Source organism: Mustelus asterias, chromosome 13, assembly GCF_964213995.1.
Source record: "Mustelus asterias chromosome 13, sMusAst1.hap1.1, whole genome shotgun sequence".
Lineage (NCBI taxonomy): Eukaryota > Metazoa > Chordata > Chondrichthyes > Carcharhiniformes > Triakidae > Mustelus > Mustelus asterias.
Genome location: NC_135813.1, coordinates 5,005,468 through 5,028,158, shown reverse-complemented (window position 1 = coordinate 5,028,158; position 22,691 = coordinate 5,005,468). Strand labels below are relative to the sequence as shown.

General features: G+C 47.6%; 1 protein-coding gene and 1 long non-coding RNA gene across 5 annotated transcripts in view; both read left to right on the top strand.

Annotated features, from left to right (window-relative positions):
• LOC144502391 (uncharacterized) overlaps positions 1-22,691 on the top strand; it is a 680,705-nt gene that overhangs the window by 433,480 nt on the left and 224,534 nt on the right. The gene's annotated exons all lie outside the window — the stretch shown is intronic.
• LOC144502387 (endophilin-B2-like) overlaps positions 1-22,691 on the top strand; it is a 106,696-nt gene that overhangs the window by 74,520 nt on the left and 9,485 nt on the right. The window contains exons 6-9 of one of the 3 annotated variants that reach the window (XM_078226248.1): positions 2,252-2,314; positions 10,915-10,938; positions 17,692-17,781; positions 21,993-22,093. In XM_078226248.1, the coding sequence (XP_078082374.1) occupies positions 2,252-2,314; positions 10,915-10,938; positions 17,692-17,781; positions 21,993-22,093 (278 nt within the window). The remainder of the gene's footprint in view (positions 1-2,251; positions 2,315-10,914; positions 10,939-17,691; positions 17,782-21,992; positions 22,094-22,691) is intronic. The other 2 variants (XM_078226249.1, XM_078226250.1) reach the window with 2 other exon arrangements.

Below are 22,691 nucleotides of genomic sequence, written 5' to 3'. Positions count from 1 at the left end.
GAGTTGTATTGTCTCTAAACCTTCTTACTGACCAATGTTCTTTTTCTGTTGCTATGCGCAGTGTGAGGGAGAAGTGAGTACATGTCGGCTGAATTGCTACTTTCTCTGATCTAGTTTTCCGTAGCATTCTGAAAGGATTTTTGATATATATATAAATATTTCGGAGAGAAAAAAAAAAAGACATTTTCGACTCATTCGCGACCTGAAGTCCTTCTGCGCAGTTGGACCTGTTGGAATCTCCTCAGAACCAACCACTGCAACGCGAGCTGTGTGTTCTACTAGTGAATGAGTTAACAGTCCCATCCTGTGTGTGTGTGTGTGTGTGCGCGTGTGCGTCTCTGTTGTCTGTCGTGTCAGTAACATTGCCTTGGGGCTGGCTGGGTGGTTGGGGTTTAGTTGGAGATGTGCTGGAAACTGAGACTCGTTTGGACACTTCTTTTTGTCACAGACGCTAACTTAGAATTTGAGATTCCCCCCCTCCCCTCCGCCTCCCCTTTTGTTTTATTTACATCTTTTGAGTGTGGAGATCTTTTTTTAAAAATTTATTTATTAGTGTCACAAGCTTACATTAACACTGCAATGAAGTTGCTGTGAAAATCCCCCAGTTGCCACACTCCGGCGCCTGTTCGGATACACTGAGGGAGAATTTGGCACGGCCAATGCACTTAATCCCCACGTCTTTGACACTGTGGGAGGAAACCGGAGCACCCGGTGGAAACCCACGCAGACACGGGGAGAACGTGCAGACTCCGCACAGACAGTGACCCAAACCCGGAATCGAACCCGGGTCCCTGGCGCTGTGAGGCAGGAGTGCTAACCACTGCGCCACCCACCTGTAACTGTGATCAGTGTTGTGACTTATCGCCCAGCTCGTTGATACTGGGGCTGGTGGGGAATAGGGAGGGTGGAGGGAGGAACCATGTTTGTACAGTCTCTCACTGCGATGTCGTTTGGAGAAGCTTGTCTAACTCCTGTCGTGTAGGTCACCCCCCCGCCCCCCCGTCTGTCAGTGTTCACCAAATGGAACATTTCCTAATGTTGTCAACTAGCCCCCTCCTCCTCACCCCCTTTATTTCTTTTGTCCTCTTTGTGTATCTTGCCCTTCTGTCTCAACACCTTAGATAGGAGCAGTAAGAAGTCTCACAACACCAGGTTAAATCAGGTGAGTATCTGAATGGGTCTGTGATGAAGGTGATGACTCGCCTGATGAAGGAGCAGCGTTCCCGAAAGCTCGTGATTCCTGTTGGGCTTTAACCTGGTGTTGTGAAACTTCTTACCGCGCCCACCCCAGTCCAACGCCGACATCTCTGAATCTTAGTTAACTCAGAATGTCACTGGGCGACCATAAAGCAGGTTAGACATTTCGTAAGGACATTCCGGTGATTGGAGCGTGCAAGCTATTCAGTCCCAGACTGTTCCTCCAGGTGGAAAGTTTAGCTGATTCTAATATCACCTGCTCGGTGGCAGCAGTGATGTATCGTTTATTGTTTATTCCCGAGGCTGGAACCGAACCCGGGCCCCTGGCGCTGTGAGGCAGCAGTGCTAACCACCGTGCCACCCACAGGTCAGACTTAGTCTGAGCTGCTCTCGTCTTCCCTCATCCCAGATCAAACCTTCCCCCCCCCTCCCCCTCCACCCCAACCTCCTGTACCGCCCCGCGTGTAAACCTGGGCTTGTTAACACTTGGTCCAAGACCCAACAGAGAGCCCTTCACCTCCGTACAGGTTAACAGAAGGAAGCTGAGAACGCCACAGCAACAAAGGTGGCCATTTGGATCCAATTCCCACCCCGGCATTGAACCTTGGGCTAGGTTGGCTGATAGGGTTGGCGAGGGGAGGTGTAAGATGTCGGAGAACTCCAGAATACACCTGGGGCACAATCCCATTGGGGGATTAACACGGCCGTCGTACAGCAGGACCTGTCTGTTGGGCCTGTGTTGGTTGTGTAGAGGGTCTCGATCCAATGTGGGAGCCGCCTGCTTCAGATTGTATTGTTGACGGCCTCATTCTCTCAGAGTGAGCGGAGTTGAGGTTTGTGATCCCCGCTGTGCATCGCTCTTCCTTCAGTTAGCACAGTTACCCGCGTCGCAGCCACTGAGTCCAGTTCCACCGCACATCTCCAGGCTGAGATTTATTTGATTAGTTCTTTCCAAGTTTGAAGTGACCTTTTTCTGAAAACGTGTGCACAGATATGTCGCTTTTTATGCATGATTTTTTTTTTTGTGTGTGTAAAATTTCTTCCCGCCTCGTAGGCAACACCTGATTTTCAGGAGACTAGGCCTCGTAACTATGTGCTGTCGGCCAGTGCATCTGCGGTAAGCCATGGGTGAAATCCACATTCCCCATCTTCTCCTTTTATTTTGCCTTCCTCCTGCTCTCACCCACATTGTATGCTATAAGGATTGGTGACTCTTTTTCTAAACCAGGTCTCTTAATGTGCCGACTTTTAAAACTCTGGCCTCACATACAGTTGCCCTGACTGTCAACTCTCCTCAAGTGTCTCCTCAAAGCTTTCCCCCATTTTTTTTTTATTCATTCATGGGATCTGGGCGTCGCTGGCTGCCCGTCCCTGAGGGCATTTACGAGTCAACCACATTGCTGTGGCTCTGGAGTCATATATAGTCATGATGTGGAGATGCCGGCATTGGACTGGAGTAAACACAGTAAGAGTTTTAACAACACCAGTGGCAGCAGTGATGTATCTTAACAACCTGGTGTTGTTAAAACTCTTACTGTGTCATATGTAGGCCAGACCGGGTAAGGATGGCAGATTTCCTTCCCTAAAGGACCAGATGGATTTTTAGGAGAATTGACAATCATTTCATGGTCATCATTAGACATTAAATTCCAGGTTTATATTGAATTCAAATTTCACCATCTGCCGTGGTGGGATTCCAACTCGGGTCCCCAGAGCATTACTCTGGTTTTTATTTTATTCATTCATGGGACATGGGTGTCGCTGGCTGGGCCAGCATTTATTGCCCATCCCTAATTGTTCTTGGAGGGCAGTTGAGAGCCAACCACATTGCTGTGGCTCTGGAGTCACATGTAGGCCAGACCGGGTAAGGACGGCAGATTTCCTCCCCTGAAGGACATTAGTGAACCAGATGGGTTTTTCCGTCAATGGTTTCACGGTCATCAGTAGATTCGCAATTCCAGATATTTTTTTATTGAATTCAAATTCCACCATCTGCCGTGGCGGGATTCGAACCCGGGTCCCCAGAGCATTAGCTGAGTTTCTGGATCAATAGTCTAGCGATAATACCGCTAGGCCATCGTCTCCCCTGAGTCTCTGGATTACTAGACCACTAGGCCACTGCCTCCCAATATAATGGGAGAGAGTTCCAATTAGTTTTTGTATGTGGGACTGACTAATCAAGTAAAATAATTCAGTCAGTGACACAGGAAACCATCCACAATGTGTGACATGGTGGTCCAGTCCCAATGTCAATGCAACATGGTAGGAATTTGAGGGGCTGAATGGCCCACTCCTATCATTCAAGCAATCTCTCTGCCCATCCCATTGGTTGCAATCGCTCACAATCAAACCCCTCTCTCTCTGTTTTATGATATTCCCTCAGACCCCCCCTGGGATTGTCTGATTACCTTAGAGGCAGAATATAAATTGTTGCTACTGTTGTCCGTAACCTGATAAAAAGCATCACCAATCCGATATCATATTTATTACATGCCCTCTCTCTGTGAAGTGTCGAAAATGGTGTTTACCCATCTGCAGGCGGCCTTTCTGCAGCTAGGTGATATAAAAATGCAGCACGCTGTCATGGTCTTCCAAATTGGACTGCAGCTTAACTCTGGCGGACAGCTGGTTGGTAAATTTTCTTGTCCAGCTTTCTGCTTCACCTTCTACTAGGTACCCAAGTGGGCAGTGCTACAGGCTGCCTGGTATCCTTCTCTCCCAGAGGGTATGTAATAAGTGGCACTAACTATCCCCCTCCAACATTCACCACCTCCAATCTAGATTAATCCGCTATTAACCCAAATGCCGATTCCGAGGAACGTTGGATTTGTCTTGAGTCTGTGAGGAGAATTTACTTTGTTGTCTGTATCTAAAGGGGGAACGTCCAGGTTTTCCAGCGTAAACGGGAGAGAGGCTTCCCAATGTATCTTCACGTACATTATCCCACACTTGTGGCCTTTATAATAACTTGCATTTGTATAGCGCCGTTAGCTTCCCAAGGCACTGCGCGATGAGGCAGTGAGCCTCAGGGGGAGATTTTGGGAGGATTGATTTGATCGACAGAGGTAGGTTTTAAGAAGGGAACTTGTGGGGGGAGAAACGTGGAGAGATTATGGGAGGGATTTCCACAGAGACAGGAAAAGCCTTAGACCCCACCCCCCATCTAGTGATGGGGCAAAGGTAGTGGAGGGTGAACAAGAGGCCAGAGTTGGATGAGTGCAGAGACTTTGGAGGGTTGTGGAGCTGGAGGAGGTCACAGAGATCAGGAGGGAGTGAGGTCATGGAGAGATTTGAACACAAGGATATGAATCTTAAATGTGAGGCATTGAAATGTGAGAGATTTGCTAGCGAGTGCATGTGGGTTAAAAATAGCTCCTTCCTATCGGAATTTGGTTCTCCAAAGATTTCACAAGCCAAGCCATCCGATAATACTCCAGCATTGCTGTCAGGCAGGTAATACAGAGAAATCTTAGACAACAGCAGTAACACTCTCTCTCAATCTACAAAACAAGGATTAAAGCACTTGAATGGGCAGCACGATGGCACAGTGGTTAGCACAGCGCCAGGGACCCGGGTTCGATTCCAGTCTCGGGTCACTGTCTGTGTGGAGTCTGCACGTTCTCCCCGTGTCTGTGTGGGTTTCCTCCGGGTGCTCCGGTTTCCTCCCACAGTCCGAAGATGTGCGGGTTAGGTTGATTGGCCATGATAAATTGCCCCTTAGTGTCAGGAGGATTAGCAGAGTAAATGTGTGGGGTTACAGGGATAGGGCCTGGGTGGGATTGTTGTCAGTGCAGGCTTGATGGGCCGAATGGCCTCCTTCTGCACTGGGGATTCTGTAAAAATCAAACGCATGAATGTTAAAAACCCCGGAAGGATGGGGGGGGTTGCTTCATATTGTCTGACTGGGATATTGTGCAACACTAAAGGTGCTATATAAATGCAAGCTATAGTTGTTGTAGATTACATCATCCTTCCCAATGTTGAACATAACAGTATATTCCGATTGGTGTAATCCCTGGTTCTGCATTCTCAGAATGAGACAATGGTGTTGTCTATATTTAACTTCTGGAAGCTATTTCTACATTTTCTTTTGCACCGGGTTTGCCTCCTGGTTTCTATTGGATACTCTGAAGACAAATCCAACTTAAATCTTACTAAACCCACCCCTCATCTTAACCTGAAGAAAAGAAAACGTATTTCGGAACCTTTCAGAAGACCTCCCAACAGCCCCTCCCGATTAACCTCGTAAAAGTGGTTAGAAATCCCAAATGGGATTACTTTAATGGTGACTCTTCATTTTCACCGATAGTTCTGTGCTCCCAACCCATTCTGTTGGTGTCATGTGTTTGTTATCCATCTAAGGCCTGAGGCCTGGGATGGCGCCTCCACCCTGGGATAAGGCCTGGGACCTGGCTTAGGGCCTGGGGCCCTGGATAGGGTCTAGGACATGGGGCCTGGGATAGAACCTTGGGCCTGGGTCTTTGGCCTGAGATTGGGCCTGGGTCTTGGGATAGGGCCTGGGATTGGGCCTGGATCTTGGGCCTGGGTTGGACATTTGGAAAGAGACCAACACGTGAGAGACTTCTCCACCACGACTGATTTACAGCAGATATTCCTTTCGTACTAATCGGTTTTCGGGCATTTCTTCCTTATTCATCTGACTAATTGAATTATTCTGAAACTGAGAGATGCATTTCAGCCCCTTGCCTATCAGATTTCTGCCGATTGAGGTGAGCTTTGAGTCTGCTTTGTTTTGTGTTCCTTTGACTGAATTGATACAGATCCAGCAGAGGGTCATGAGGTCCTCACTCTGAGGAATGGGGCCTCTAACTGATGGGTGCTGGTTCTGTCGTGGTTAAACCAAATCCGCTCCTGCTAACGGCAGAATATTCGATATAGTGGGGTGGGACATAGCTGGAGGAGGCAGATGGGGCCTATTCAAGAGTGAGCCCAGATGTGGTGTGGATAAAGGTGTTGAGAGGGTGCCGTAAGTCAGAGAGCCAGTTTCCCAGACAAGTTTTGGTGACACCACATCTGGAATACCGTGTGCAGTTTTAGGTTTACATTTAAGGAAGGATAGACTTGAATTGGAGATGGGACAGCGAAGGTTCACTAAGTTGGTCCCTGGGATGAGGGGGGGGGGGTGGGTTTTAGTCCTTTGATGAGAATTGGAGAAAATTGGGCCCATATTTTTGAAGCTTAGAAGAGTGAGAGGTGATCTCATTGAAACGCAGGATATTCTGAAGGCCTTTGATAGGACGGAGAGATTGTTTCTGCTGGTCGGGGAATCTAGAACACGGGGACACTGTCTCAGAGTGAGGGGCCAATCACGTAGGACCGAGATGAGGAGACATTGCTTCGCTCCAAGGGTTGGGAAGTTTTCTAACCAAAGGGATGTGGATGCTCCATCATTGAATTTATTTAAGGGTTGGGAGATAGATTTCTGGTCTGAGGGAATCCAGGGATATGGAAAGCTGGCAGGAAAATGGAGTTAACTCGAATATTAGCCACGGCCTTCCTCCCTTCATAGGGTCAGAAGTGGGGATGTTCGCTGATGATTGCACAATGTTCAGCACCATTCGCGATCCCTCACATACTGAAGCAGTCGGTGTCCAAGTGCAGCAAGATCTGGACAATATCCAGGCTCGGGCTGACAAGTGGCAAATAAGATTTGTGCCAGTGCTAGGCAGTGACCATCTCCAATAAGAGAGGGTCTAACCATCGTCCCTTGACATTCAATGGCATTACCATTGCCGAATCCCCCACTATCAACATCCTGGAGGTTGCCATTGACCAGAAACTGAACTGGACCCAGCCATATAAATACAGTGACTACCAGAGCAGGTCAGAGGCTGGGAATCCAGCAGCGAGTAACTCACCTCATGACTCCCCAAAGCCTGTCCACCATCTACAAGGCACAAGTCAGGAGTGTGATGGAATAATCTCCACTTGCCTGGATGGGTGCAGCTCCAACAACACTCGAGAAGCTCAACACCATCCAGGACAAAACAGCCCCGTTTGATTGCTATCCCTTCCACAAACATTCTATCCCTCAGTCACTGATGTACAGTGGCAGCCGTGTGCACCATCTATAGAATGCACTGCAGGATTCACCAAGGCTCCTTAGACTGCCCCTTCCAAACCCACGACCACTTCCATCTAGGAGGACAAGGGCAGCAGATACTTGGGAACACCACCACCTGGAGGTTCCCCTCCAAGCCACTCACCATCTGGACTTGGAAATATATTGGCCGTTCCTTCACTGTTGCTGGATCAGAATCCTGGAACTCCTTCCCTAACAGCACTGTGGGTGTACCTACAGTACATGGATTGCAACAGTTCAGGAAGGCAGCTCACCGCCATCTTCTCAAGGGCAATTAGGGATGGACAATAAGTCAGTGAAGCCCGCATCCCATGATCATTTTGAATGACAGAGCAAGCTCGAAAGGCCGTATGGTCTCCCACCGTCCCTATGTCATGTGTACCTGAGCTGTGGGCAGAGAGGTGTGGGGGGGAAGGGATTGTGAGGAATGTGCCCAGAGAATCAATGAGGACCTTTCTGCATGCGCAGAGTCAGAGAGACCTTGTCCTGCAGTGGGTAGGGTTCAGACGCTGGGAGGGGAGGGGTCTATTTGCAGTGTGGGAGGGTGCAGTGGGAGGGGGGGGGTCTAAGTGCAGTGTGGGAGGGTGCAGTGGGAGGGGGGGGGTCCAATATGAGGAGCAAATGTGAATTTCTGTAATCTCTCAGGGGAAAAGCAGATATTTTGCCAGTTAGTAAAGGGTTGCTGCCTTGAAAGCATTTACTTAACTGTAGGCTGGGGGTAAATTGGTGAATGTTTGGGGAGGTTAAAGATCAGCTCCCCAACATTATTTGAGTCAGTCATTAGTCTGGAGTTGGCCTAGTGCCACCTAATGTACAGGAGGAGCCGACTGCACTCCTTATTGCAGTATTCTGGAGAATTGAAGTGAGCTGTTTGCTGAGTTAGGAGTTAAGGATCACTCACTTTCCACTTCTCCTTCTGCGACCACCCACTGTGACCTTTCTCGCATTTCCACTAACAATCCTGCAACTTCTCAAACTCTTGCTGCTAAACTTTCAACAGAAGCGGCACATCGCTGTCCCAAAGCGCTCACCAGAATCCACATCTCCGACCTGTCTAATCATTCCCACCCTTCCCCAACCCACTCAACGACTCTGCAAGCCAGTGCCCGCAGTGGGTAGGGGGACCCATCAATGCCATGCCCTGCAAACCTGCACCTCGGGCGTTCTAGGCTTGGGCCTAGGATGGAGTGCGTCCGTATGAGGAGATGTTTGAACTCCCATCGTCAGGCAAACAGAAACTTCACAGGAGGCCATTCGGCCCACCATGCCTGCGTCTGACCCTCAAAAGAGCTTTCCAATTAGTTCGTTACGGATAGCTGAACTTTGAGAGTTTCAGACATGGGTTTCCATGGTGACCTAGCTAGCAAAAATATTATTGTCCTATGAATGTGTTTTTTAAATTATTCTTGCCAGTAGCCAAGGCGAATCTTTGGATTAAATATTATCTCCATTCCGTTCCCAGAGGAGGTTAATCCAGAATTAAGCCTGTTCAGAACAAAGTTGATAGATTGGAGCATTAAGACTAACTAAAGAGATGGCTAAGTAACACGTTAGACTTTAAATACAAAACAAGCTTTCAGTTTTTATTGGCAGTTTAATTCATTAAGTATTGGTGGGGAGATAGCTGTTTGCACAGACAATCACTTCAATCCAGTAGTCGTAAAGTTTAACGGCACGGTAGCAGAGTGGTTAGCACTGCTGCTTCACAGCTCCAGGGTCCCGGGTTCGATTCCCGGCTCGGGTCACTGTCTGTGTGGAGTTTGCACATTCTCCTCGTGTCTGCGTGGGTTTCCTCCGGGTGCTCCGGTTTCCTCCCACAGTCCAAAGATGTGCGGGTTAGGTTGATTGGCCAGGTTAAAAAAATTGCCCCTTAGAGTCCTGGGATGCGTAGGTTAGAGGGATTAGTGGGTAAAATATGTGGGGGTAGGGCCTGGGTGGGATTGTGGTCGGTGCAGACTCGATGGGCCGAATGGCCTCCTTCTGCACTGTAGGGTTTCTATGAGCACAGAAAGAGGCCCTTCAGCCCATCATGTCTGCACTGGCTATCGAGCTATCTATTCTAGTCCCATTTTCCAGCACTTGGTCCATAGCCTTGTATGCTGCGGCATTTTAAAAGTTTATTTATTGGTCACAAGTAAGGCTTACATTAACACTGCAATGAAGTTGCTGTGAAATTCCCCTAGTCGCCACACTCTGGCGCCTGTTCGGGTCAATGCACCTAACCAGTACGTCTTTCAGACTGTGGGAGGAAACCAGAGCACCCGGAGGAAACCCACGCAGACACGGGGAGAACATGCAGACTCCACACAGACAGTGACCCAAGCTGGGAACCAAACCCGGGTCCCTGGCACTGTGAGGCAGCAGTGCTAACCACTGTGCCACCCACCTGAATCTTCTGAATGCTTCTTAAATGCTGTAAGGGTTCCCACATACACCACTCTCTCAGGCAGTAAGTTCCAGATTCCCACAACCCTCTGGGTGAAAAAGTATTTCCTCAAAGGTTAAAGTTTATTTATTCGTGTCACAAGTAGGCTTACATTCACACTGCAATGAAGCTACTGTGAAAATCCCCTAGTCACCACACTCCAGCGCCTGTTCGGGTACACTGAGGGAGAATTTAGCACGGCCAATGCAACCTAACCAGCACGTCTTTCGGACTGTGGGAGGAAACCGGAGCAGCCGGAGGGAACCCACGTAGACACGGGGAGAATGTGCAAACTCCACACAGGCAGTGACCCAAGCCGGGAATCGAACCCGGGTCCCTGGTGCTGTGAGGCAGCGGTGCTAACCACTGTGCCACCGTGCCGTCCCATCTCCTCTAAATCTCCTGCTCCCGTCTTTAAATTCCTGTTATTGAGCCCGGAACCGAGGGGAAAGGTTCCTTCCTATCTACCCCATCATCATCGTGTACAGTCAGAATGGATTCTATTCCATCCAGGCCCATGTGTTGTTACAGGTGCTGTTGGTTATCACTCAAACCATTGACATTTACAATAAAAGTCAAGGAATATTTGTGATCTGCAGGTCTTTGTTCAACTGTAGTCAGTGTTAGCTAGATTCCGATTTCTGTCAGTCCCCTTATCGTTCCCTCGCGTGCTGTGTCAACCCTTTACCCACGATGTTAACAATCTCTGGTTTGTTGGTATCTAAATCTTCATTTCTGCTGTCAATCCGCTGTGAGGTGTGGTGCTGTTTGATGGGAACTCTGATCCAGAGAGAACGTTGTCAACATTCACTACTGGGGGCTGTTGTTGCTCTGTGATCCACAAGGTGTTAAATTTTAGACACTGTCTGTGTAGCCTGTATCGGACCCTCCGTCACCATGACCCTGTTGTCCACAGTAAAAATATGTTTTCTGTTCTTCTGTTAGTCTGCCAACATCTTGAGCGTGCGTGAGAGAGCGTGCACGAGAGAGCGAGTGTGTGCGTGTGTGAGAGAGCGAGTGTGTGTGTGTGTGTGCGAAAGAGAACACGAGTGTGTGTGCGTGAGAGAGTGTGAGTGTGCGTTGTTTTACCCCCATTGCTCTAACATCACTCCCATTAAACATCAGTAACAATAAACTCCTTCCAGTGTCAAACACTCATCTCCTTTCTTGTTGCTGTGTGGATTTGCAGCTTTGGAGTGAGGAGGTGACAAAAGTGAGTATCCAAAATGAAACCACACCGGGGAATGAGTACGCCGGGAAACACTGGGCTGCTGGTCACATGGTGATTGGGACTGGGGAATCTTTTCCTGGCGCACATCCCGGGATTGGTCAGGACTGAACTCCACATGCTTCCAGGGGGTTTGGGAACTCTCACAACTCTGAGATTGAAATTGGAATTTATCTGGGCCTCCAGTCAACATCCGACTCTTCCCACTTCTATTTCCGCATCTTTTGTCTGTCTGGTAGGCAGTTCCGCTGTGGGTGAGGTACTGGAGAGGTCCCGACTCGTGGCCACCCTGCCAACATTGGGCCAGAAAGAGAGAAGGTTTTGGATGCGGAAGGGTTGGTGATGGGTGTTGGAGAGTGACGAGCCATTCCGATGTGGTCTGTACGCAGACTTTGACCCACGGCAGGTTGTGCCCGTGGTACAACACTGGGCACAGAGAGAGCAGAATAACTCCATTGCTGCCATAGATCCAAGGGCACAGGGTGTCTAACAATGAAACTGGCAATGAAACACATCATCAGTAATAATGGGGATTAAGACCTTAACATGGTCCAAATGACAAAGTGTAAACAATAGGCAGGCACGGTGGCACAGTGGTTAGCACTGCTGCCTCACAGCGCCAGGGACCCGGGTTCAATTCCAGCTCGGGTCACTGTCTGGGTGGAGTTTGCACATTCTCCCCGTCTCTGTGTGGGTTTCCTCCGGGTGCTCCGGTTTCCTCCCACACTCCAAAGATGTGTAGGTTAGGTGCATTGGCTGTGCTCAATTGCCCCTTAGTGTCCCCAAGTGTGTAAATTAGGGGGATTAGTGGGGTAAATGTGTGGGGTTACAGGGATAGGACACACGGTGAGCCTGCGTAAGATGCTCTTTCAGAGAGTCAGTGCAGACTCGACGGGCCAAATGGCCCCTTCTGCACTGTAGGGATTCTATGATTCTAAAACTGGTTGGCAGGCAGGAAACAGATCTTCGTCCAAATGGCAGGCAGTGACTAGTGGGGTACACGGGGATCAGTGGTGGGACACCAGCTACTCACAATATATATTAATGATTTAGATGAGGGAACTAAATACAATATCTCCAAATTTGCGGATGACACAAAGTTGGGTGGGAGGGTGAGCTGTGAGGAGGATGCAGAGGTGCTTCAGTGTGATTTGGACAAGTTGAGTGAGTGGGCAAATGCAGATAAATGTGAGGTTATTCACTTTGGTAGCAAAAGCAGAAAGGCAGATTATTATCTGACTGGCTATAAATTGGGAGAGGGAAATGTGCAACGAGACCTGGGTGTCCTTGTGCACCAGTCGCTGAAAGCAATCATGCAGGTGCAGCAGGCGATGAAGGCAAATGGTCTGTTGGCCTTCATAGCGAGAGGATTCGAGTACAAGAGCAGGCATGTCTTGCTGCAGTTATGCAGGGCCTTGGTGAGGCCAGAACTGGAGTATTACGTACAGTGTCAGTCTCCCCAATTGAGGAAGGATGTTCTTGCTCTGGAGGGAGTGTGGAGAAGGTTTACCAGGCTGATTCCTGGGATGGTGCGACTGACGTATGAGGAGAGATTGAGTCGCTCAGGATCATATTCCTCGAGTTCAGAAGAATGAGGGGATCTCATAAAAACCTATAAAATTCTAACAGGGTCGGACAGGGTAGGTTCAGAAAGAATGTTCCCGATGGTGGGGGGAGTCCAGAACTAGGGGGGTCATTGTTTGTGGTTAAGGGGTAAACCTTTTAGGACTGAGGTGAGGAGAAATTTCTTCACCCAGAGGGTGGTGAATGTGTGGAATTCACTACCACAGAAAGTAGTTGAGGCCAAAACGTTGTGTGATTTCACGAAGAAATTAGATATAACTCTTGGGGCTAAAGGGATCGAGGGATATGGGAGGGATGGAGCGATTAGGATATTGAATTTGATGATCGGCCATTATTATATTGAATGTTGGAGCAGACTCAAAGGGCCAAATGGCCTATCCTGCTCCTATTTTCTATGTTTATTGACTCAGAGGGTTGTGAATCTTTGAAATCTCAGAGAGCTGTGAATACTTAGTCACTCTCACGGCAGGGGTCCACATAACTTTGGTTACAAACGGAATGAAGAGATATGCGGATCACGTGGAATTCGGGAGTTATGGCTGAAGATTAGTCATGGTCTCACTGAATAGCAGTGCTGGATTGAAGGGCCGAATGGTCTACCCCAGCTGATATCAGTGATGTTGAATGCGGCAATCCCTTTTGCATAGTAAAGTAGCTCAGTTTTAAAGTTTATTTATTAGTGTCACAAGTAGGCTTACATTAACACTGCAATGAAGTTACTGTGAAAATCCCCTAGTGGCCACACTCCGGTGTCTGTTCAGGTACACTGAGGGAGAATTTAGTAAGAGTTTTAACAACACCAGGTTTATTTGGTAGCAAATACCATTAGCTTTTGGAGCGCTGCTCCTTTGTCAGAATTTAGCACAGCCAATGCACCTAACCAGACTGTGGGAGGAAACCGGAGCACCCGGAGGAAACCCACGCAGACACGGGGAGAACGTGCAAACTCCACACAGCGAGTGACCCGAGCCGGGAATCGAACCCGGGTCCCTGGCGCTGTGAGGCAGCAGTGCTAACCACTGCGCCGCCCTCACACCCGATACTGAAGAAATTTAACTCGACGCTGATTCTGCATCAAAAATCAATTTTGGCTTGTCTGTTATTTTTAACATATTGGATCTAAACAACCGTAAATTCCCTCCACGCACGGGTTGAAGACCCCCTGGACAAGGTGGTACGGATGGGTAAAGGATATTGATGCCTTCCTGGTTGCCACGGTGTTTGGCTATTTCCTCTGTTTACCATGTGACCTGCAGCCCAGTCTTTCCATGTCTGTTGGGAAGGGGCGATTGAGGTGATTGATGGGTTAAAGCTGCAATATGTAACAACCGCTTTCCGTAATCCTCCCCCGGCTCAACCATTGCCTTAATGAAAGCTGACCTTTGCAGCACAATGTGTAGTGCTCGGCACCCCAGAAACTCTGCACTTCCATTCATTCCATCATCGAAATTTAAGCGAATCCAATTTGTGTTTTTAAAATGCACTTTGAGTGGAGACCTGCTCAGGAAATTAATGGATGGTCCTTTACCTCAAAGACAAAACTGCGTCTTATTTCCTGGACTATCTATTGCAGCTTTATATACAGGGTCCTTGGCTTTACCTGAGAGATGCTAAGGAACTGTTTCTAATTTCTAATTTAAAAAAAAAGCAACATGATTTGATTGATTAACCACCCGTGGACTAAGGATTATTCTAGAAAATGACAGACATATTGTTCAGAGTACTGGCTGTATATTGATGATTTGGAGATTATCTCTGAGCCACCAATCCCATCTTTCCATCAAATGGACTCGCAGCTGTGATGGAGCGAGACCCAATTGTAACCAGCTCCACCTTGTGTTAGATTCTGTTCCAACTCTACCCACATTTATTTTTAAAAAATTAAAGGATTGCCTGGGTCTTGAACATATTCTTTCATTTTCTAATTTTAAATTGAGGTTCCTGTTGATTTAATGTATTTTCCGATTGCCGAGAATGGGTGTTTTATGAAAATCCAATGTTGGATAATCTTTGGAGACGGAATACCCTTTGCCACGCTTTCTGGGCCGATTTTGTACTAACCCCAGGGTGTTTGTTTTTTTTTGTTCTTTTGCAATTGCCGGTAAGGAATCCTCAAATTTAACCCCCAATTTTAACCCGTTGCGGCTAAACCAGAATGCTCTTCAACTGTCCAATCAAATTGTCCAATCTTGATCATCTGACGATGAATAATGAATTGTGATTCGCCTCAGCACAATCTCTCAAACTCGGTTTGATTAATTTGTCTAACGCGGGGGAATGTAAGCATGAGACTTTTATTGGACCAGGTGGAAGTTTGAGCAAAGGTATGAATTATTGGCGACTCAATATTAACCTGTTGTATAATTGTTGGAATGTGTTTTAATTCAGTCTCTCTCTAAATACAGGGTGTGTTTTTAAACCTTCCAGTTGCACATTTCAAGGCAAACATTTTATTTTCTTGAGCCTCTGCTATTCTCGCTGGGGTTAAACGTATCTCTATTTAACTGACTGGCTGGTGAATTTAAGGCATTAGTTTTGTGTTGGCAACACAGCAGCTGGTGACTGGCGGATTGAGGCTTCCCTGGGGCAGTGGATTCCAGGACCATTCCCTGACACCAGATTGGCACCACTTCCCGCTCCAGAATAGGTGTCAGATTGGCGACACAACAAACCAATCCAGTTCTTGACCATATTTACGTCATCATGCAGTGAAAACCCCATCAAACCCAGGCCAGGCCTTCACCCTGGAGTTAAGAAAAATGTGACCCATTGGTAAGGGCCTTGGCAGGAGGGTAGATTCTGGGCGACAGTTTCTCCAGGCTAAGGAACCTAGAACACGGTATCTTGGACTCAGAATAAGGGATCGTCCATTTAAAGTTTATTTATTAGTCACAAGTAAGGCTGACGTTAACACTGCAATGGAAGTTACTGTGAAATTCCCCTAGTCGCCACACTCCAGCGCCTATTTGGGTCAATGCACCCTAACCAGCACGTCTTTCAGACTGTGGGAGCAAACCGGAGCACCCGGAGGAAACCCACGCAGACACGGGGAAACCTGCAAACTCCGCACAGACAGTGACCCAAGCCAGGAATCGAACCCGGGTCCCTGGCGCTGTGAGGCAGCAGTGCTAACCACTGTTCCACCTGAGATCAGGAGATAATTCTTCACTTGAGGGTTGTGAATCTTGGAATTCTCCACCCCAGACAGCTGTGGATGTCTATTCAAGACAGTACCCAGAAATCCCTGGTCGTATCTTTAAGGATTTTCCAGGATATGGGGCAGGAAGATGGAGCTAAGGTGTAGAAGATCAGTCAAGGCCTTACTGAATGGCAGAAGAGGCTGGATGGGCTAAATGGCCTTTCTCAGCTCCTATTTCTTATGCTCTTTTGTCAACCTGTACCACATGGCTGGTGACAAGAGCATCGCAACCAGACACTGCCTCCCTTCCAAACTTGTCCATGGCTTTCATTCTGACACTACCCTTTCACCTTTCTTAAGAAAGATTCAATACAGAGTCTGCAAAGACGTGGTTTAAGCAGCACAATCCCTATCACCTTAAATTCCCCGAGGAAAGTCCATGTAACCATCCCAATATATGCTAAGCAAAGCCATTCATGCACAATGCCTGTTGTGACCCAAACACTGCGTGTAATGGTGTACACTAACGGGCCATCACTGGTCTAATCTGCCAGTACAAAAGGACAGGAAACTCCGACACGCATCCGTGATCACCCCTTTAGTGTAATTCACAGCAAATGAGGTAGGATTTATGGCAGGGCGGACAGCAAACAGAGTCTCTGCATCCTACAGTAAGCTGAGCCCATGGCTGAAACTACAGCAAAGCCTGCCGATAAAGGCAGGATTATTTCCTTGGCAAGATGCCGTGGGTGGAGAATAGTTTCCACGTTTCTGCCTAAAATCGATCCCAGTATTTACTGCGAGTGTGTTCTCCAGATGTGACTAACGAGGGAAATTGTAGAATCCCTACAGTGCAGAAAGAGGCCATTCAGCCCATCGAGTCAGCACTGAACACAATCCCACCCCAGACCCTATCCCCATGTAATAACTCCACAGAGGCGAAAGTCCCGTCACCAAGTTACTTTATTTACACCATACATCTGAACACAGCCAGCTCTCCAGAACCCAGGTCTCTGGAGCTATGAGGCAGCAGTGCTAACCACTGTGCCACTCACCTCCATTCTGGAAGGAGAAATGCAAATATGCCCCCAAACCCCCAGCCTCCAGCGTGTTAACACTTGCCAGAGTCACCATCCTGTGCCATTCGAATCTGTAAATTATGATTCTGTTCTTTCCACGTTACTCATTTTTGTGTAACCTTGCATTGCTTTTCTACATTTAGACATCGCAAGGAGTGAAAGTAATTCAGTTCATGTAGAAGGTCATTATAAATCCACCTACGTAGAAAACATGGCAGTTATTAGCAACCAATTAGCGTTGACATCTGGAGTTAGCGTTTGCAATTCTTTTTCATGATGCAATAAAATCACTTGTTCTAATTGTATATTTCAGATAACAGCCTGAAGCGGTGCAGAATTACATGATTTAATCTGTTCATGATTGCACTGAGTCAATTGGCCACTTTGAAGTCATGAAACCTACATGAGGACATTAGGAAAAGTAGTTGGAGTTGAGGGTGTACACGGGTCACATGCATTGAATGGGCTGAAGGGCCTGGTCTTATTCTGCACTGTTTTGCCTTGGGTTCCACTGAACGTTGACCAAGACACGTGGACAGGCTTAATGGCAATGAAAGTATGCACTGTATATGGCTGTAACTGTGTATATTTTACACACTCGCACCCTTTTTTACCCAACTCTGATGTGGTTCATGGACTGGATGAAGTTAGCCACCAGTAAGTAGATCGACAGCTTACCAGAACTAATTAACTCATTTTTGAGGGGATCAAACCCACCCGGCCAAATCCTGATGGGTTAGGTTGCTGCTAGTTCATTCATCCGGACACTGGGCAGATGACCATCACAAAGAGTTTGGGTGTAGGTATTTGCTGTGGGAGACGTGAGTCAGCGCTCATCATTGGAGAGAGATCATTGTTCTAACGTACAGTTTTACCCTAGTTTCACCTTTCTCCCACCCTCACCCAAACCCCCTTCCCCACCTTTTCCATTTGCAGGCCGAACAAGAGTTGCGATTGGCTCAGACGGAGTTTGACCGGCAAGCAGAGGTGACCAGGTTACTGCTGGAGGGGATCAGTTCCACTCACGTACGTCAGATACAGATATTTCAGCCATTTGGCTGCCTTGGTGCCAGTCCCTATTGTGTTTCTAGTTCTCCTTCCAGGGTAACTAACATCATTGAAGGATTTCCAACAAAATCAACCTCAACTCTCAAAACGCAACGGGCAAGTTTTTACAGCCTCACTCGTCCCAAAACCGTAAAATCCCACCTGAGGTCAACAGACCTTCCCATTGTCCGCCCCTTGCCCGTTCCGATTCCCGTGGCGGATGGTAAAATTCCAATGTATGGCCTGGTTACATCGTGCAGAAACTGGCCATTCAGCCCAACTGATCCATTTATACTCCACCTGAGCCTCCACCTATCCCTCTTCCTCTCACCCTATCCTTCAGTTCCTTTCTCCCTCCAGCCTCCCCTATGTATCTATACAATTCAACTCCGCCCCTCCCTGTGGCAGCAAGTTCCACATTGTCGCCACTCTCTGGGTAAAGACGTTTCTCCTGAATTCCCGATTGGATTTATTAGTGACTGTCGCATGTTGGTCACCTCCAGTTTTGGTCCCTCCTTACAGGTGGAAACATCTTCTCCCTGTCAATCCTATCAAACCCCACTGGAATTTTAAAGACTTCCTGTTGTGAATTCACCAGTTTCTTGTATATTTTTTAAAAATCTGATTTGCCACCAAGATGACACTAGTTTTAAAATGTGCAACAGGTTTATTTACTACACCAGACACATCTGCCCTGTGTCTGTACATTTCTCTATCCTGGCTGCGTAATGTGTTTCTGAGTTTAATGTTGTCTGTAAACTTTGAAATAAACCTAAGTCCAGGTCAAAGAACAAAGAAAATTACAGCACAGGAACAGGCCCTTCGGCCCTCCAAGCCTGCACCGACCGTGCTGCCCGACGGAACTAAAACCCCCTACCCTTCCGGAGACCGTATCCCTCTATTCCCATCCTATTCATGTATTTGTCCAGACGCCCCTTAAACCTCACGATCGTATCTGCTTCCACTAGCTCCCCCAGCAGTGAGTTCCAGACACCCACCACCCTCTGTGTAAAAAAAAAACTTGCCTCGTACATCTCCTTTAGACCTTGCCCCTCGCACCTTAAACCTATGACCCCTAGTAATTGACTCTTCCACCCTGGGAAAAAGCTTCTGACTATCAACTCTGTCCATGCCTCTCATAATCTTGTAGACTTCTATCAGGTCTCCCCTCCACCTCCATCATTTCAGTGAGAACAAACCAAGTTTCTCCAACCTCTCCTCATAGCTAATGCCCTCCATACCAGGCAACATCTGGTAAATCTTTTCTGTACCCTCTCCAAAGCCTCCACATCTTTCTGGTAGTGTGGCAACCAGAATTGAACACTATATTCCAAGTGCGGCCTAACTAAGGTTCTATAAAGCTGCAACATGACTTGCCAATTTTTAAACTCAGTGCCCCGGCTGATGAAGGCAAGCATGCCGTATGCATTCTTGACTACCTTCTCCACCTGCATTGCCACTTTCAGTGACCTGTGTACCTGTACACCCAGATCCCTCTGCCTATCGATACTCTTAAGGGTTCTGCCATTTACTGTATATTTCCTATCTGTATTAGACCTTCCAAAATGCATCACCTCACATTTGTCCGGATTAAACTCCATCTGCCATCTCTCCGCCCAAGTCTCCAACCGATCTGTATCCTCTGATGGTCCTCATCGCTATCCGCAAATCCATCAACCTTTGCGCAAACGTACTAATCAAACCAGTTACATTTTCTTCCAAATCATTTCTATATGTTACAAACAGCAAAGGTCTCATCATTAATAAATTTGCCAGAGAGAGACGTGATCCCATCACTGATCCTCAAATTGATTGGATTCCATTCCGATGATGGTTAATTTCTGCCTCTCTTCCCTCTCAGTTTGGTTATTCCAACATCTGGTCTCCAACATTCAACTCTTCCTGAATTTGAGATAATCCAGAACTGCGTTGGCATGTTCTAACTCACGGATAATCCCATTCCCAGCTCCCTCACTGACCCACACTGGTTTGATTTTTAAATTCCTGTCCCATGTTTTCAAACCCCCTCCATGATTTCACCCTCCCTATCTCCGTAATCTCCTCCGCTCCACAACCCTCCCAGATCTCTGCGCTCCTCTAATTCTGGCCTCTTCTGCACCCCCAATTTTGATCACGCAACCGTTAGTAGCCATACTTTTAGTTGCCCAGACCCTAAAGTAAAGTAAAAGTAAAGTTTATTTATTAATCACAAGTAGGCTTACATTAACACTGCAGTGAAGTTACTGTGAAAATCCCCTAGTCGCCACACTCCAGCACCTGTTCGGGTACACTGAGGGAGAATTTAGCACGGCCAATGCACCCTAACCAGCACGCCTTTCGGACTGCGGGAGGAAACCGGAGCGCCCGGAGGAAACCCACGCAGACACGGGGAGAACGTTCAGGTTCCACACAGACAGTGACCCAAGTTGGGAATTGAACCCAGGTCCCTGGAGCTGTGACAGGAAGTAGTCTCACAGCTCTAGGTTAAAGTCCAACAGGTTTATTTGGTAGCACGAGCTTTCGGAGCATTGCTCCTTCATCAGGTCACTCACCTGCTGAAGGAGGCAGTGCTCCGAAAGCTCATGCTACCAAATAAACCTGTTGGACTTTAACCTGATGTTGTGAGACTTCTTACTGTGTCCACCCCAGTCCAACGCCGGCACCTCAACATCTTGGCGCTGTGAAGCAGCAGTGCTAACCACTGTGCCACCGTGCCGCCCCTGAGTTCCTTGCACCTCTCTCCCTCTCCAAATACCTTTCCTCCTGCTGTCCAAACCTGTGTGTTTTAACCTCTGCAGTGAATAAAGACACAAAGTTGACTTTAAATACTTAAACACAATTTCCTTTATTCTGTAGCTACTTAAACAACAGTAAATATTGCGATGCAGCAACCAAATCCTCACTATCTGTTACTTTACTAACTCAAGGTTGATTTCCACTTGTAATTAAAACCTGGCCAGGATTTTGTTGTCACATGGAATCAGTTCTTTGTTCTCTTCTCCTTCCAGATGTTGTCTCTCTTTGTGAGCTTGGCTCCCGGGTTCCTGACACTGCCTCTCTGCACAAGCTCCTCGTGTTCGCAGAGTTAAAACTCCAAAAGTTCCTTGGTAATCAGCCAATGAATTGATCAGAAATCCCAATTGCATCGTTCGATTAGGCCAATCAAATCCAGCCAGAATAGTATCATTGGTCACTCCAGGCCTCATCATCTCCAGACTCCTGAAGTGCATTTTGTTTACATTCCAATGCCCAGCGAAGGGAGACCGGCTCCCAAAGGTCTGTTCACAACTCATCCCTGCCAGGGACAAGCTGTTGAATCTGACACCTTCTGTCCTTTGACAAATCTATGGGTCAAATGCGGGCAATTGGGACTAGCTTCAGGATTTTAAAAGAAAAGGGCAGCATGGACAAGTTGGGCCGAAGGGCCTGTTTCCACGCTGTAAACCTCTATGACAAATATCCAGGACACTGGCCACAAGAAATCCCAGCATAGTGAAAAAACAACTCTAACCAAAAAAAATCAGGTTTGTTTGATTGAAGATCTTTCAGTGTATTTAAAGTTAAAGCTCCATTCAGCCACACTCCTTTAATAACCACCTCTTTGACCACACTTCTGGCTGCTTTCCCTAATATCTCCTGATGTGAATCAGTGTTACACTTTTTGTTTTCTAAAGCTCCTGTGAATGAGGCTATCCAAGTTGCCGTTGTGAGTGTTTAGTCCATTAACTAAAGGAAAGAGCATTTTTTTTATTCATTCATGGGACATGGGCGTCATTGGCTGGGCCAGCATTTATTGCCCATCCCTAGTTGCCCAAGGGCAGTTGAGAGTCAAGCACATTGCTGTGGCTCTGGAGTCACATTTAGGCCGGACCGGGTAAGGACGGCAGATTTCCTTCCCTAAAGGATATTAGTGAACCAGATGGGTTTTTCCAACAATGGTCATCAGTAGATTCTTAATTCCAGATATTTTTTATTGAATTCAAGTTCTACCATCTGCCATGGTGGGATTCGAACCCGGGTCACCAGAACATTAGCTGAGTTTCTGGATTAATAGCCTAGCGATAATACCACTCGGCCATTGGCTCCCCAACGTTCTGACCAGGGGTTGCTTGGCTAGGAAGTTCTGTTTAATTGAAGAATTCTGCGTTTCAGGTCATAGTTTAAAAAGAATGCAATGTTTCTCCCTGTAGACCAACCACCTCCGCTGCCTGCATGAGTTTGTGGAGGCACAGGCTACCTATTATGCTCAGTGTTACCAGTACACCTTGGATCTGCAGAAACTACTGGGCAGGTAAGGAGCTGTGAATTATGTTGGACTCCCACAGTGGAGGCTGGTGTTTGCAGAGAGTCGGTCTGGATCCCCGTCACTGTTCTGTCAGAAAAGCCCCTCCCCTCAGTAGCGGAGGACTTTAGAAACCATGGGCCCAAAGCCACCTGTTCATCCCGAGAACACGCCAACATCTCACCTTCCATATTGCTCACACTGTGTCCCCCAACATGTTATTCCTGGAAGAAACTCAATCCAACTAAACATTGGGAAGACCAAAGGTCCCCATCCCAAACTCTGTTCCCTCACTGCCAGCTCCATCCCTCTCCCTGACTACTCTCTGAGGCTGAACTTTGACCCCCCTGTCAGTTTGCTCATCTCCACACCATGGCTAAGACTGTCTCTCCCCGTCCCCGATAATAGCAGCAGGCAGCAGCCCTGCCTCAGCTCTCTGCTGCTGGAACATTCAGCCATTACATCCAGACAGGGCTATTCCACTGCCCTCCTTGTCTACAATCCCATCACCCTCAACAAACTGGAGATCCAAAGCCTTGCCAGTGACGTTCTGACACCCATCTGGAGAACGACAATTGTCTATAAACACAACAGTGAGACAGTGAAC